At 49.0% G+C, this 14,168-nt stretch overlaps 1 protein-coding gene across 2 annotated transcripts in view; it reads left to right on the top strand.

Annotated features, from left to right (window-relative positions):
* Positions 1 to 11,055, top strand: part of LOC310670691 (uncharacterized protein) — a 35,184-nt gene extending 24,129 nt beyond the window's left edge. The window contains exons 1-5 of one of the 2 annotated variants that reach the window (XM_083426367.1): positions 3,106 to 3,196; positions 5,940 to 6,119; positions 6,910 to 7,054; positions 9,162 to 9,239; positions 9,884 to 11,055. In XM_083426367.1, the coding sequence (XP_083282493.1) occupies positions 6,021 to 6,119; positions 6,910 to 7,054; positions 9,162 to 9,239; positions 9,884 to 10,692 (1,131 nt within the window). In that variant the 5' untranslated portion in view covers positions 3,106 to 3,196; positions 5,940 to 6,020 and the 3' untranslated portion in view covers positions 10,693 to 11,055. Of the gene's footprint in view, positions 1 to 3,105; positions 3,197 to 5,939; positions 6,120 to 6,909; positions 7,055 to 9,161; positions 9,240 to 9,883 lie in introns of those variants that run through there. The other variant, XM_083426368.1, reaches the window with a different exon arrangement.
* Positions 11,056 to 14,168: the final 3,113 nt, after the last annotated feature.

The following is a 14,168-nucleotide window of genomic DNA, read 5'->3' as shown; positions in this document are numbered from 1 at the left end:
CATTGGCGATCCTGCAGCACTTTGGGCCGCACGACGGGAGCGCACAGCACGGGCCACCCACCACCCCGCCCCGTGCATTTCCCGGGGGAAAGGGCTCCGCGTGGGAGGCGCGTTTCCCCTTCATTCCCCCTCGAGCAAATCCTCCATGGGGTCCCTCCCCCGTCTTTCCTCTCCCTACCCCACAAAAGCCTCACCTCGCTGCCTCTCGCCTGCGCAGGAGCGTTTCCCTCCGCGGAAGAAGGAGCAGGGCGCTTCTGCAACGCCCCCAGCGCCGCCGCCTTTCGATTGCAACTTCCTGCTTCCCTGGGAAACAGAGCCCGGCCGGGTCAGTCGTCCAGCGGAGGACCGAGCCCCCCCCCCCCTCTATCTCTCTGCAACCCTTGCGCCCCCCCCCCCCCTTTGCCTACTGCTGCAATGCAACTTCCGCACTCCGTGCGCTTTCGTAGAATCACAGAACTGTCGAGCTGGAAGGGACCCGAGGGTCATCTAGTCCAACCCGCTGCCATGCAGTAATGCGCCGCTGCCCCCATACAAGGGATCGAACCTGCAACCTTGGCCTTATCAGCGCCATGCTCTTAAACTGAGCCATCCGGGCTCCCCTTTCCCCCACCTTCTTGCGCGCCTGAACTTAGAATCATAGAATTATAGAGTTGGAAGAGACCACAAGGGCCATCGAGTCCAACCCCCTGCCAAGCAGGAAACACCATCAGAGCACTCCTGACATATGGTTATCAAGCCTCTGCTTAAAGACCTCCAAAGAAGGAGACTCCACCACACTCCTTGGCAGCAAATTCCACTGTCAAACAGCTCTTACTGTCAGGAGGTTCTTCCTAATGTTTAGGTGGAATCTTCTTTCTTGTAGTTTAGATCCATTGCTCCGTGTCCACTTCTCTGGAGCAGCAGAAAACAACCTTTCTCCCACCTCTATATGACATCCTTTTATATATTTGAACATGGCTATCATATCACCCCTTAACCTCCTCCAGGCTAAACATGCCCAGCTCCCTTAGCCGTTCCTCATAAGGCATCGTTTCCAGGCCTTTGACCATTTTGGTTGCCCTCCTCTGGACACGTTCCAGTTTGTCAGTATCCTTCTTGAACTGTGGTGCCCAGAACTGGACACAGTACTCCAGGTGAGGTCTGACCAGAGCAGAATACAGTGGCACTATTACTTCCCTTGATCTAGATGCTCAATCATAGAACTGTCGAGCTGGAAGGGACCCGAGGGTCATCTAGTCCAACCCGCTGCCATGTGCAGTAATACGCCGCTGCCCCCATACAAGGGATCGAACCTGCAACCTTGGCCTTATCAGCGCCATGCTCTTAAACTGAGCCATCCGGGCTCCCCTTTCCCCCACCTTCTTGCGCGCCTTTTGCATTCTAACACTTGCAAGCTCCATCGTCCGGCGGTTCCGTGACGCCAGCTGCACTTCCTAGAGAAAAAGGAAGTTGCAATCCAAAGGGGGAGGCTGGGGGGGGGAGCTTATTTCTCTCCAAATTCCGGCAGGAGAAATGGGCCAGCTGTGGAGGAGGCGGGCAGAAGACGGTGAGGTGCAGGGACAAGCCAGTGGGGAGGGGGGGCTAGGCAAGCCCCACCCTGCATAACCAATCGCAAGAAGCGGCACACACAGACCATTTGAATAGCAATGCCCACCAACTTTGGGAAGTCACATAAAAATGTTTAATTTATTTTCTTATCTTTTCACATTTCATACAATCGCAGGGTTCCTCCTCTTTGTGGGTTTTTGGATACCCAGAGGGCACTTTCTAAAGCATGATGGGTGACACCTGGCTTGAGAGCAGTACATATGAAAAGGATCTAGGAGTCTTGGCTGACCACAAACTTGACATGAGCCAACAGTGTGACGCGGCAGCTAAAAAAGCCAATGCAATTCTGGGCTGCATCAATAGGAGTATAGCATCTAGATCAAGGGAAGTAATAGTGCCACTGTATTCTGCTCTGCGGACGCGGGTGGCGCTGTGGGTTAAAGCCTCAGTGCCTAGGGCTTGCCGATCGAAAGGTCGGCGGTTCGAATCCCCGCGGCGGGGTGCGCTCCCGCTGTTCGGTCCCAGTGCCTGCCAACCTAGCACTTCGAAAGCACCCCTGGGTGCAAGTAGATAAATAGGGACCGCTTACTAGCGGGAAGGTAAACTGCGTTTCCGTGTGCGGCTCTGGCTCGCCAGAGCAGCGATGTCACACTGGCCACGTGACCCGGAAGTGTCTTCGGACAGCGCTGGCCCTCGGCCTCTTGAGTGAGATGGGCGCACAACCCTAGAGTCTGCCAAGACTGGCCCGTACGGGCAGGGGTACCTTTACCTTTATTCTGCTCTGGTCAGACCTCGCCTGGAGTACTGTGTCCAGTTCTGGGCACCACAGTTCAAGAAGGACACTGTCAAACTGGAACGTGTCCAGAGGAGGGCAACCAAAATGGTCAAAGGCCTGGAAACGATGCCTTATGAGGAACGGCTAAGGGAGCTGGGCATGTTTAGCCTGGAGAAGAGGAGGTTAAGGGGTGATATGAGAGCCATGTTCAAATATATAAAAGGATGTCACATAGAGGAGGGAGAAAGGTTGTTTTCTGCTGCTCCAGAGAAGCGGACACGGAGCAATGGATCCAAACTACAAGAAAGAAGATTCCACCTAAACATTAGGAAGAACTTCCTGACAGTAAGAGCTGTTTGACAGTGGAATTTGCTGCCAAGGAGTGTGGTGGAGTCTCCTTCTTTGGAGGTCTTTAAGCAGAGGCTTGACAACCATATGTCAGGAGTGCTCTGATGGTGTTTCCTGCTTGGCAGGGGGTTGGACTCGATGGCCCTTGTGGTCTCTTCCAACTCTATGATTCTATGACCTGCTAACAAAGATAAATTCAAAATAGCAAGTGAATTGCAAGCTTGTGTAAAACCCAATCAAAACGATTTCGTTTAACTCAGCAAAAACGGTGGTCCAGTTTTTCCAAGCCTGATAAATCATTAGTACTAAGCAGGGGGGGTGGGAACTCTTAAGGCTTGCACGAGGGGCGGTGTTCCTGCCACTCAGTCCTCTTCCTGGGTGAAGGAACTGAGCTCTGCTTCTTAGAGAGGCAGGAAGTGGGGGGGGGGGAGGGAAGACAGTATGGGGGGGGGGAGAGGCACCCCGCTCACAGCCTGGGAGGAGGAACCTGCTTGGTTAAGGAGGAGGCTGCAGAGGAGGAAAAAGGTGCAATAATTGGGGGTGGTGCTTTTTTTGCAGAGGAAGGGATGAGATAAAACCAGGGGGAAAGATGCTTTCCTAGCGGGCAAGGATGTGGGGAGGGGGCTCCACCGCCTACACGCTGCTTTCGTGCTCCAGAGCTGGAGGGCTGTTACGGAAATTACGGGGGGGGGGCACATCTTTAAAGTTGTTAAATGTTACAAATATTATGCATAAATGTATCCTTTCGACTTGACAGCTCAGGGAAGTTACCTAGCTCTAACCATCATATAAAATCAACTCCTTTGCCAGTTTCCGCAATTTCAACACTATTTTTGCCCTTGGGAAAAACGACTCTTTTCCCTGCCACCTCCTCCTACCCCAGGAAGTGCCCAGAGGTGACAACTGCTGAGCTGATTGTTGGCCAAGGAAAGATTAATCCCACCACCAGACTTGCCAAGGCGTCCAGACATGCAAAGGAAGTTCTATTGTACTTTGGGTGGTGGGACTTCAGAGGTGTTTGTCTATGCTCATCTTATACCTGTGTCCAGTGGCGTAGCGTGGGTTGTCAGCACCCGGGGCAAGGCAAGTAATTTGCACCCCCTAACCCGGGGCAAGGCAAGTAATTTGTGCCCCCCCGCTGCACTGTCCCTCCCCCAGATAGTCCCTCACTCTCTCTCCGCACCGCACCGCATGCCTGGCATCCTCCCCTCCACAGTGGGCGGTGACCCGGCGGCTCGGATCGGATTCGCACAGCCAGCTCTGCAGTGAGAGAGAGTGAGTGAGCCAGGTAGGGGCAGAGAGCTGCGAATGCGAGCGCCCCCCCCCCCCGGTGAGGCCGGCCCCCCCCTGCACCCCCCACGCTACGCCACTGCCTGCGTCTTGCCCTGACATGTCTGCTTATGCTAATCTTGTACCAAGGACTTGTCTGGACATGTTTGCCAAGGTTGAGCTAGTGTAACCCCTGTCTAGGTAAAGTTAAAGGGACCCCTGACCATTAGGTCCAGTTGTGGCCGACTCTGGGGTTGCGGCGCTCATCTCGCTTTATTGGCTGAGGGAGCCGGCATACAGCTTCCGGGTCATGTGGCCAGCATGACTAAGCCGCTTCTGGCGAACCAGAGCAGCGCACGGAAACGCCGTTTACCTTCCCGCCGGAATGGTACCTATTTATCTACTTGCACTTTGACGTGCTTTCGAACTGCTAGGTTGGCAGGAGCAGGGACTGAGCAACGGGAGCTCATCCTGTTACGCGGATTCGAACCGCCGACCTTCCGATCGGCAAGTCCTAGGCTCTGTGGTTTAACCCACAGCGCCACCCGCGTCCCTAACCCCTGTCTACCCCTCACCTTTCGTGACATGTCAGTGATGTAGCAATGCTGTATCAATTATGCTGTACAAACTGTATTCTGGGATATGGTGGGAAGGTTTTAAAAGTCCTTGTCACCCCATCCTTGGGGTTCAAAATTATTCTTTGAACCTGTTGCGCAATAAACTTTGGTCTACAGCTATTTGGTGGCTGGACTCCTTCCTTTATTCTGCAGGGACCCACGGGCTCTGCCCGAAGAGCTGGGTGACTGAGCAGCCTAGCACCTATATTTTTCTGTAACAAGCGAGAAACACCTTTTGGATTTCGTAGCATTGCAGAGTTGGAAGGGGACCCCAAAGGTCATCTGTTCCAACCCACTGCAGTGCAGGAATTTCAGCTAAAGAATCTCAGTTAAAGCACCCTGGACCTTTCCCCTGCTGAAAGGTGGAGGATGGGGGCCCGGGGAGAGACTCTCAAATGTGGGGGAAAGCCTTTGTGTCCCCCTCCCTCCCTCTTTGAAACTGCAGCTAGATTGAGCTTTCCAAAACCTTTCCCTGCTGGCTTCATTACTTCCATTCTGCTTCCTTTCTCTCCTTCCTCCGCCTGTAATAATAATAATAATAATAATAATTTATACCCCTCCCATCTGGCTGGGCTTCCCCAGCCACTCTGGGCGGCTTCCAACAAAATATTAAAATACAATCAAACATTAAAAGCTTTCCTAAATGTGTGGAAGAGAGAGAAGAAAGCCGGCTCCTGAATGTATCACTTTTTCTCATCCTTCCTACAGGGGGGGTATAAAGAAAATTATTATTATTAGTAGTAGTATTACTATTACTATTAGTATTAGTATTAGTATCATCATCATCATTAGGAGCCAAAAGGATTCCCCCACAGCCTCCCACAGGTGCAAAGCGACAGTTGTCTTCAGCAGCTTTATAGTTTTTAAAGCAATTAAACCCAAATTTATATACAGTGGTACCTTGGGTTAAGAACTTAATTCGTTCCGGAGGTCCGTTCTTAACCTGAAACTGTTCTTAACCTGAGGTACCACTTTAGCTAATGGGGCAAAGCCAGTGTGGTGTAGTGGTTAAGAGTGGTAGTCTCGTAATCTGGGGAACCGGGTTCGCGTCTCCGCTCCTCCACATGCAGCTGCTGGGTGACCTTGGGCCAGTCACACTTCTTTGAAGTCTCTCAGCCCCACTCACCTCACAGAGTGTTTCTTGTGGGGGAGGAAGGGAAGAGTGTTTCTTGTGGGGGAGACTCCTGAAGGGGAGTGAAAGGCGGGGTATCAAATCCAAACTCTTCTTCTTCTTCTTCTTCTTCTTCTTCTTCTTCTTCTTAACCCAAGGTACTATTTCTGGGTTAGCGGAGTCTGTAACCTGAAGCGTCTGTAACCTGAAGTGTCTGTAACCCAGGTACCACTGTAAAGGATGACCTTCTCTTGTTCCATCTCTCCCCCAGGTACTGGATAGCTTCACCCTCTTTTGAAGTGCACCTGTGCATCGCGGCAACTGCTGTGAGAGTCCCAGAGGTGCCCAGTTTATGTCTCTCCCTCCATCCAGCACAATGGCTTCAGAGGCACCACCCGAACCCTCTTTTCTTTGGGGAGGAGTAGAAACAGCTTCCAAGCAGCCGTCTCAGGTAAGGGAAAGGTAATTGGGGATACGCAAAGCAGGCTGTGCAGATGCTTCCCCCTGTCACATGTACGCCGGCTCCCTCGGCCAATAAAGCGAGATGAGCGCCGCAACCCCAGAGTCGGCCACGACTGGACCTAATGGTCAGGGGTCCCTTTACCTTTTACCACCCATCATCCGACGATCACAGGGCAGCTCACAACATAAAAATACAAAAACGAGAACACAGTGTCTCAGTAATTGTTAGTGAGCTGGTTCGTCAAAACCCGTTTGAAAGTCTGCTATGTCACGGGACCAGAGATTCTCAGAGGACCGGAGTAAATATTTGAACGATTTGAAAAGCAATTGTAATAAACAGATTACGCTAGTAGGACTGCAAGAAGTTCTGTAAGGAGAATTATGCGAAATGTTGCAGGGAAGATTATGAAGAGAGTTATTACTTAAGGACGATTAAAAGTAATAGAGAAATTAAGATTAAGTGATAAAGATTGAAAAATCTTCAGATGCGGTGGATGGAAGTCCAAAAACATTGTATAAGATAAAAAAGTATGGGATATGATTTTCGGAAATTATTTGTAAAACTCAATAAAAATATTCTTTTAAGAAAAGAAAGTCTGCTATGTCAACTGAATGCTTGTTAAGACAAGGCTGAACTTTGCACAAGACATGCTGGAATGTCACCCACTAGCTTCCCCAGAATATTGGTTAAGCTAACTGGCCTATAATTTCCACGATCCCCACTCCACACCCACCCACCCAAGATGTTGAAGAAACCATATTTTATTCTCTTTCTCCAGGGTTTGTCAAGCTTCCAGGCCCTCTTGACCTTTGAGGAGGTGGCTGTGTTTTTCACGGAGGAGGAGTGGGCTCTGCTGGATCCTGGCCAAAGAGCTCTGCACAAGGAAGTCATGGAGGAGAATTATGAGATGGTGGCCTCTCTGGGTAAACACCATGCGTTTTATTTCTGTGACTGCTAGGTGCTGGAAGGCTTGAAATCATTATTTGGGCACAGTTGGGAGGCTGTTATAGAGACGGGGGTCTGGATGTTTGGGGAGGCCCTTGATTTATATGCAGAAGATGCTAGAGCAGGGGTCAGCAAACTTTTTCAGCATGGGGCCGGTCCACTCTCTCTCAGACCTTGTGGAGGGCCAGATTATATTTTTTTTTGGGGGGGGGGGGGAGAACAGATTCCTATGCCCCACAAATAACCCAGAGATGCATTTTAAATAAAAGCACACATTCTACTCATGTAAAAACACCAGGCAGGCCCCACAAATAACCCAGAGATGCATTTTAAATAAAAGGACACATTCTACTCATGTAAAAATATGCTGATTCCTGGACTGTCCGCAGGCCAGATTTAAAAGGCGATTAGGCTTGATCCGGCCCCCGGGCCTTAGTTTGCCTACGCATGTGCTAGAGGGGTAAAGGATCAGGGAGCAACTGATAGGAAATACATTTGTCCGCCCAATAGCCTGGAGATCCAGTGCTGGGCCTCGAAAGACAAAGCGTCTGACATGCAGCTTCCTGTAGCCTTAGAGGGTTTTTTTGATCATTGGATGCCAACACTTAAACTTTCTACACTTAACGTCTTATTTCGGCGCCTTTCAATGCCAACAAATTTAAGATCAAGATGAAGAAGAGTTTGGATTTGATATCCCACTTTACCCGAAGGAGTCTCAAAGCATCTCACAATCTCCTTTCCCTTCCTCCCCCACAACAAACACTCTGTGAGGTGAGTGGGGCTGAGAGACTTCAAAGAAGTGTGACTGGCCCAAGGTCACCCAGCAGCTGCATGTGGAAGAGCGGAGACGCAAACCCGGTTCACCAGATTACGAGTCCACCGCTATTAACCACTACACCACACTGGCTCTCACTACATCACCCCTAAATACATTGTCATATGTTACAGGGCATACTAATTTGGGGAAACCTGTCAAACCCTTTTTACGAGTTGTATTTTTGAGGTCTGGAAAAGGTGAGATAAAAAAACTCCTTCCCAGTTTATCCTTTGCAAAACCAGTGCAAAAACATTTTTCAATCAGCCTGCCCCACTCCTTTTAATATATGAATTATAACTGAGTCACAAACTGGAAATTAAAATGAGGCTTGCCTTCCCACAATGCTCATTTCAATGTAGTCTCTGGATAAATAAAAAAGACATTATTTGGAGGGGGGACAGGTTTACAATGGGGGCATTAACGTGCAATGTACCATTATTTCAATTTCAGAGGTGTGATATTAGAGATATCTTTTCCCCCTGCTGCCACCATGAATGAATTGCAAATCCATTCTCACAACACTGAAAAGTGTAATTTTGGGGGATATACCATGGAATCACTTTTGGAGGAGAAGGAATGGCTCCAAGGGTGATTAAAAAATATATATTGTGTGATAAAAGGATGGAAAGCATTGGGGTTTGTTAAGTTCTCCAGTATCATTTCCAAAAGGTAGGTCACACTGAGCTTCAGATCCAGTGATCACATTTCCACAAGTGCCAGACTGATCCTGCTGTGACCATATATCCCTGTCCTATCTGTGGCGCAGGAATTATAATTGTTGGGAAACTGCCAGGGAGACAAAGTCCATCATGACTCCACGTCGTCTCCGGACGTCCATCGATCTCCCATAGACACGCAGTATCAGCAATTAGCGACACGAGCTCCAGAAATAGCTTGCCACATTCCAGAGCTGATGCACGCTCTATCAGCAGATAATTCACAGCGAAAGATGCACGCAGGAGAGTATTATTTACAGGTTTATTCAGCGTTGGTCAGAACAAAGAAAAACATGACCGCCTGCTTCAGTGTTCAGGCACAGAGAGAGAAACGAAAGCATACACACAACAGAAACATCCTGTGAACAGGAAATACGCAGACTCTGTGACTCACAAAACCTGCTCCCTTTTAAGGTGGAAGGGAAATATCCTAACAATATCAAAATTATCCCTCCTTTTTTTTTTGGCTTGAGGTCATAAGCAATGGCTCAATTTGGACTGGCGGAATATTTTGAGTTCGAAAGTAACTAGTCTCTTCTGTCTCCTTTGCAGAATTGGACCTCAGTTCCTATTGGGAAGAAGGAGAAGGTCTGTTCATTCATGATCCAAAAGAAGTGGTGATATCAATAGGTATCTTAGATGTCTTATGGGGCATTTTGGGGGGAGGATTTTTCCATTCCTGTGTAATATCATCCAGGGCAGATAGACCCAGCGGGACTTAGAAGGGAATCAGACAAATTCATGGACGAGAAAGCTCCCCAAGGCTACTTGTTATGATGACCATGTGCTTGCTACCTCTGGAATCAGGACAGCAACAGCAGGAGAAGACTGTTAGCTTCCTGCTCTGTGGGGATGCTATACTACAGTAGGGCCAAACTTGGCCCTCCAGCTGTTTTGGGCCTACAATTCCCATCATCTCTGGCCACTGGTCCTGTTAACTAGGGATGATGGGAGTTGTAGTCCAAAAACAGCTGGAGGGCCAAGTTTGGCCACCGCTGCTCTACTAGATAGGTTTTTGGCTTGATCCTGTGGGACTCTTCTTATAAAGATGTCTTCCAGCTTGCGGTTTCCCTTCCACATGTTGAGATACTCCCCGAATTTAGAAATATGGCTTGGCTTCCACCATGCTTGTTACCAAATACCAGATAGATCCTGCTAGATCTACAAGCCCTGCCTTATGCATTGGCAGAAGATCTAAGAACACGCCTTTCTCTGCCATTTTTGATCCCTTGAAATTCACACATGAAATTCTTTCTCTGCCTTTCCCCCACCAGATGATTGGCAGAACGATGGGAATTACAGGGACTCATCTGTGGTGTCTTCAGAAACAATTATGCGTGAAGCAGGGAAAAAGAAGTTCGAAACACAAAAGGAACCCGAAACACATGAAGGAAACAAGTCAAAGAATGCGAGGAAGAAATCCTTGATTTTTCAGGGTATTGACGTCCAAGAACTCTTGATACTACAAGAAGATCCAAAAGACAAAAACAAGAAAACGTGTCCAGACTGTGGGAAAACATTTAGATATGAATCGTATTTGAATAGGCATCACAGAATCCATACAGGAGAGAAACCATTTAAATGCACCGAGTGTGGGAAGACCTTTATACGGCATTCTCACCTTATTCGTCATCAGAGAACCCATACAGGTGAGAAGCCATTTCCATGCACAGAGTGTGGGAAGAGCTTCAGTTTCAGTAGTAGCCTTACTGAACATCAAAGAACCCACACAGGGGAAACACCGTTTAAATGCAAGGAATGTGGGAAGCGTTTCAGGCACGGCAGTAGCCTTACCATACATCAAAGAACCCATACTGGTGAAAAGCCATTTCAGTGCATGGAATGTGGAAAGTGCTTCACCGACAGTAGTAGCCTTACTTCACATGAAAGAATCCACACAGGAGAGAAACCGTTCCAGTGCAGGGAGTGTGGAAAGAGCTTCAGACAGCACAACCACCTTATTAATCATCAGAGAATCCACACTGGGGAGAAACCATTTAAATGCAAGGAGTGTGGAAAGAGCTTCATTCAGAATATACACCTTACTTTGCACCAAATAACTCACAGGGGAGAAACCTTTTAATTGCCTGGAGCAGTGGTTTTCACCCAGTGTGGCGTGGCACCCTGGGGTGCCTTGACTGAAGGTCAGGGGTGCCACGGGCAACACTGGCCTCTGTCCCTCTTTCCTTCCCTCTGTCCTCTCATGCCCTCTCACGTCTACCTCCCAAAGGCTCCCATGGCTGTTTGTTACAGCAGCCGTGGCTACAAGCTCTGCAGGCCAATGGTGCCTCTGGGGCTGGCTAGGGGGTGCTAGGTGCCAGGAGCTGAGGTGGCCTTGGGGTAAGCAAGCAAGCGGGAGACAGAGCCCAATCCACCAGCCCTTGCTGTTGGGAATGAACAGACAAGTCCGAGGCCCCTGGGGGGGGGGCAGTGTGATTTATCTTAACAGTCAGATTGGTAGGGTGTATGCCCGTATAATCCTGCCCGGACCTTGCAACCCAGCTGACGGGCTTTTTCAGTGCCTGTCAATAAATACAACTGGACTAGTAAGCAGACACAACAGGGACTTCTCAGTGGTGGCTCCACAATTCCTGAACAGATAATGGCTGACCCTGCGTCTTACATATGTAAACAGCTTTGTCAATTTTTAAATTTTTCTTTAATTTCAGGCTCAAATTTCGAATGATAAAAGCATGAATGAACTAAGCAGTAGACATTCTGTTAAACTTTGCTTTTCTGTGGATTTTTGTATAAAACATTTAAGAGGGAAATGATCGTTTTTAAATCACATCCATTAACGAGTTGCAAGTATGTGTCTGAACATGCGGGTCCAGCACTCACGTGTATTCATACACACATTGGATACTTTGCTAGAGTTATGACGTGTGTCAGTTTATGAATATGTGTTTGCCCTCAACCCCATACCCACAAGAAGTAAAAGTAAAGAAGCAAAGGCGCTGTGGTCTAAACCACCGAGCCTCTTGGGACTCAGCTATACAGCTGCAAATACAACGTTTTAAGTGCATTATACAAATGGGACACAAGATGGCGCTGGTGAGCTAATGGCAAATTCCATATTTTTAAAAAACTTTTTTAAAAAAAGCATTTCAGGGTGTTTTTTTTTATATATGCAGATTCAGCCTTGGGCTTGCTGATCGCAAGGTCAGCGGTTCGAATCCACACGACGGGGTGAGCTCCTGTTGCTTTGTGCCAGCTCCTGCCAACCTAGCAGTTTGAAAGCATACCAGTGCAAGCAGATAAATAGGTACCACTATGGCGGGAAGGTAAATAGCATTTCCGTGTGCTCAGGAACTCGTCACAGTGTCCTGTTGTGCCAGAAGCGGTTTGGTCCTGCTGGCCACATGACCAGGAAAGCTTTCTGCGGACAAACACCAGCTCCCTCAAGTCTGAAAAGCAAGCTAAGTGCTGCACCCCATAGTCTAATTTGATTGGACTTAATCATCCAGGGGTCCTTAACCTTTACCTTTCCCCACAAGAAGTTATTACACAAAAGCAATAAAGAAAGCTTGGTCTGTTATACGAAACAAAAATGACAGAATACATTGGTACCTTGGTTTAAGAACAGATGATTCAGTTTACGAACTCCACAAAACCGGAAATAGTGTCCCGGTTTGCGAACTTTACCTCAGTCTAAGAACGGAATCTGAATGATGGAAGGGCACTGGCGGCCAGAGGCCTCATTAGGAAAAGTGCGTCTCGGTTTAAGAACGGTTTCGGCTTAAGAACAGATGAAGTTCGTAAACTACTGTAGAGCAATGCTGCTCTACACATCAAATTTACGGTTTAAGCAAGCAGAAAATCCAGTGGTAGCCTTTGGCCTTTCAAATTTCAGCAGCACCCTGCAAGGGTGGGTTGGAAGGCCATAGCCTTGGGCGCATGATTTTGAGGGGGCGCAAACCAGGTGCCCCCACGCAGGGATTCCCTTCCTGCCCTTTGGGGGTATCTCTGGGCCAGAGCCTGGCCTGGCTTTGCTGAAAGACGCATGGGCCCCTCACTGAATGGCAGCCCAGCCAGTGCGGGGAGGAATGTGCCTGCCAAGGGTCAGGTTGGCCAGCTGGGCTGCTCCCCAGCGCAGGTGGGTGGGCAGGTGCTGCGACACGGCTCCGTGAACCCTCTGTGCCCCACATGTGGCCGGCAGTGAAGGCTGCAATGTCGCAGTAAGTTATGCTCATCCTCAGTGTCCTACCGCTCTCCCACATGGTGTGTGAGTATGCCTGGGCGCCCCGGGTGCCAGCAAAGGACGCAACGCCACTGGTGCCCTGTACAACACTAAAATTCGGCACCACCACCACCGCGACTCTGTTGGAAATAAAGCCTTCTTCGGGAGAAGCCGGCAACTCTCCCAGACTCCTGGCTTCGTCTCCGGTGACGTGCCTGTCTGCAATTCCCGCAGGAGCCAGGCTAGGTCTCAATAGGCGACACCTCCGGGCCAGGCTGATCTCAGGCTTCCTCAAGTGGAAATGGACCTCTTGATCATCAAGAGTGACATGGGCTAGTTCCTCATTAATGGCAGCCTACCCAGAGTCAGCAGTCAACATATCACTGGCGGTAGGCCTGAGAGCCCCACCGTCTCCACCATGGACCGCAACCAGTGCAGCATCTGGCTGTGCTGGTTTAACAACAGACACAATGTGTATTTTGTGTGCATTTGAATGAACTGAATTAGAGTAAAAAATTATGAGTCACGGGGGCATGGAGGGTGTGTGCATGAACTTACCAGCGCTTAGCTTATTTTGTTGTTGTTGCTATTCCGTTATCTCTTAGAGACAAGGGTAAGCGACTGTAAACTACAGAAGGCATGTGGGCTTCACGACAAGAGGTTCTGAATTACACTCCCAAATAATAGCGCTGCAAATGCTTTATTTAAAGGTAAAGGTACCCCTGCCCGTACGGGCCAGTCTTGACAGACTCTAGGGTTGTGCGCCCATCTCACTCAAAGAGGCCGGGTGCCAGCGCTGTCCGAAGACACTTCCGGGTCACGTGGCCAGCGTGACATCGCTGCTCTGGCGAGCCAGAGCCGCACACGGAAACGCCGTTTACCTTCCCGCTAGTAAGCGGTCCCTATTTAGAGTGCTTTCGAACTGCTAGGTTGGCAGGCGCTGGGACCGAACAGCGGGAGCGCACCCCGCCACGGGGATTCGAACCGCCGACCTTTCGATCGGCAAGCCCTAGGCACTGAGGCTTTAACCCACAGCGCCACCTGCGTCCCTAAATGCTTTATTTAGTTACAAACAAATATGCTTTCCTTGTTAGAACAACTGACTAGTAGGCACACTTGTACAAGAAAAGTATGAATTGCGAAACTAGAAACCTGATTTAAAATCAATGCTTCCAAAAAACCCCCCAAAAACTGCCCATTTCTATTCAAGCTAGACATTATAAGAAGATTTCAACAGTAAAAATAATAAAATAATAATAAACCTTTATTGTCACTACAAAGAAAAAATATAGGCGACACCTCCAGGCGTGGGAGATGCACCCCCCTCCCTCCCTCTCCCCGGCAGGGAAAGGAGATAGTCAGAAACGTCTATTTTACAT

Source organism: Podarcis tiliguerta (assembly GCF_965153285.1).
Source record: "Podarcis tiliguerta genome assembly, chromosome: 2".
Taxonomy (NCBI): domain Eukaryota; kingdom Metazoa; phylum Chordata; class Lepidosauria; order Squamata; family Lacertidae; genus Podarcis; species Podarcis tiliguerta.
This window is presented reverse-complemented; position numbering and strand designations above follow the sequence as displayed.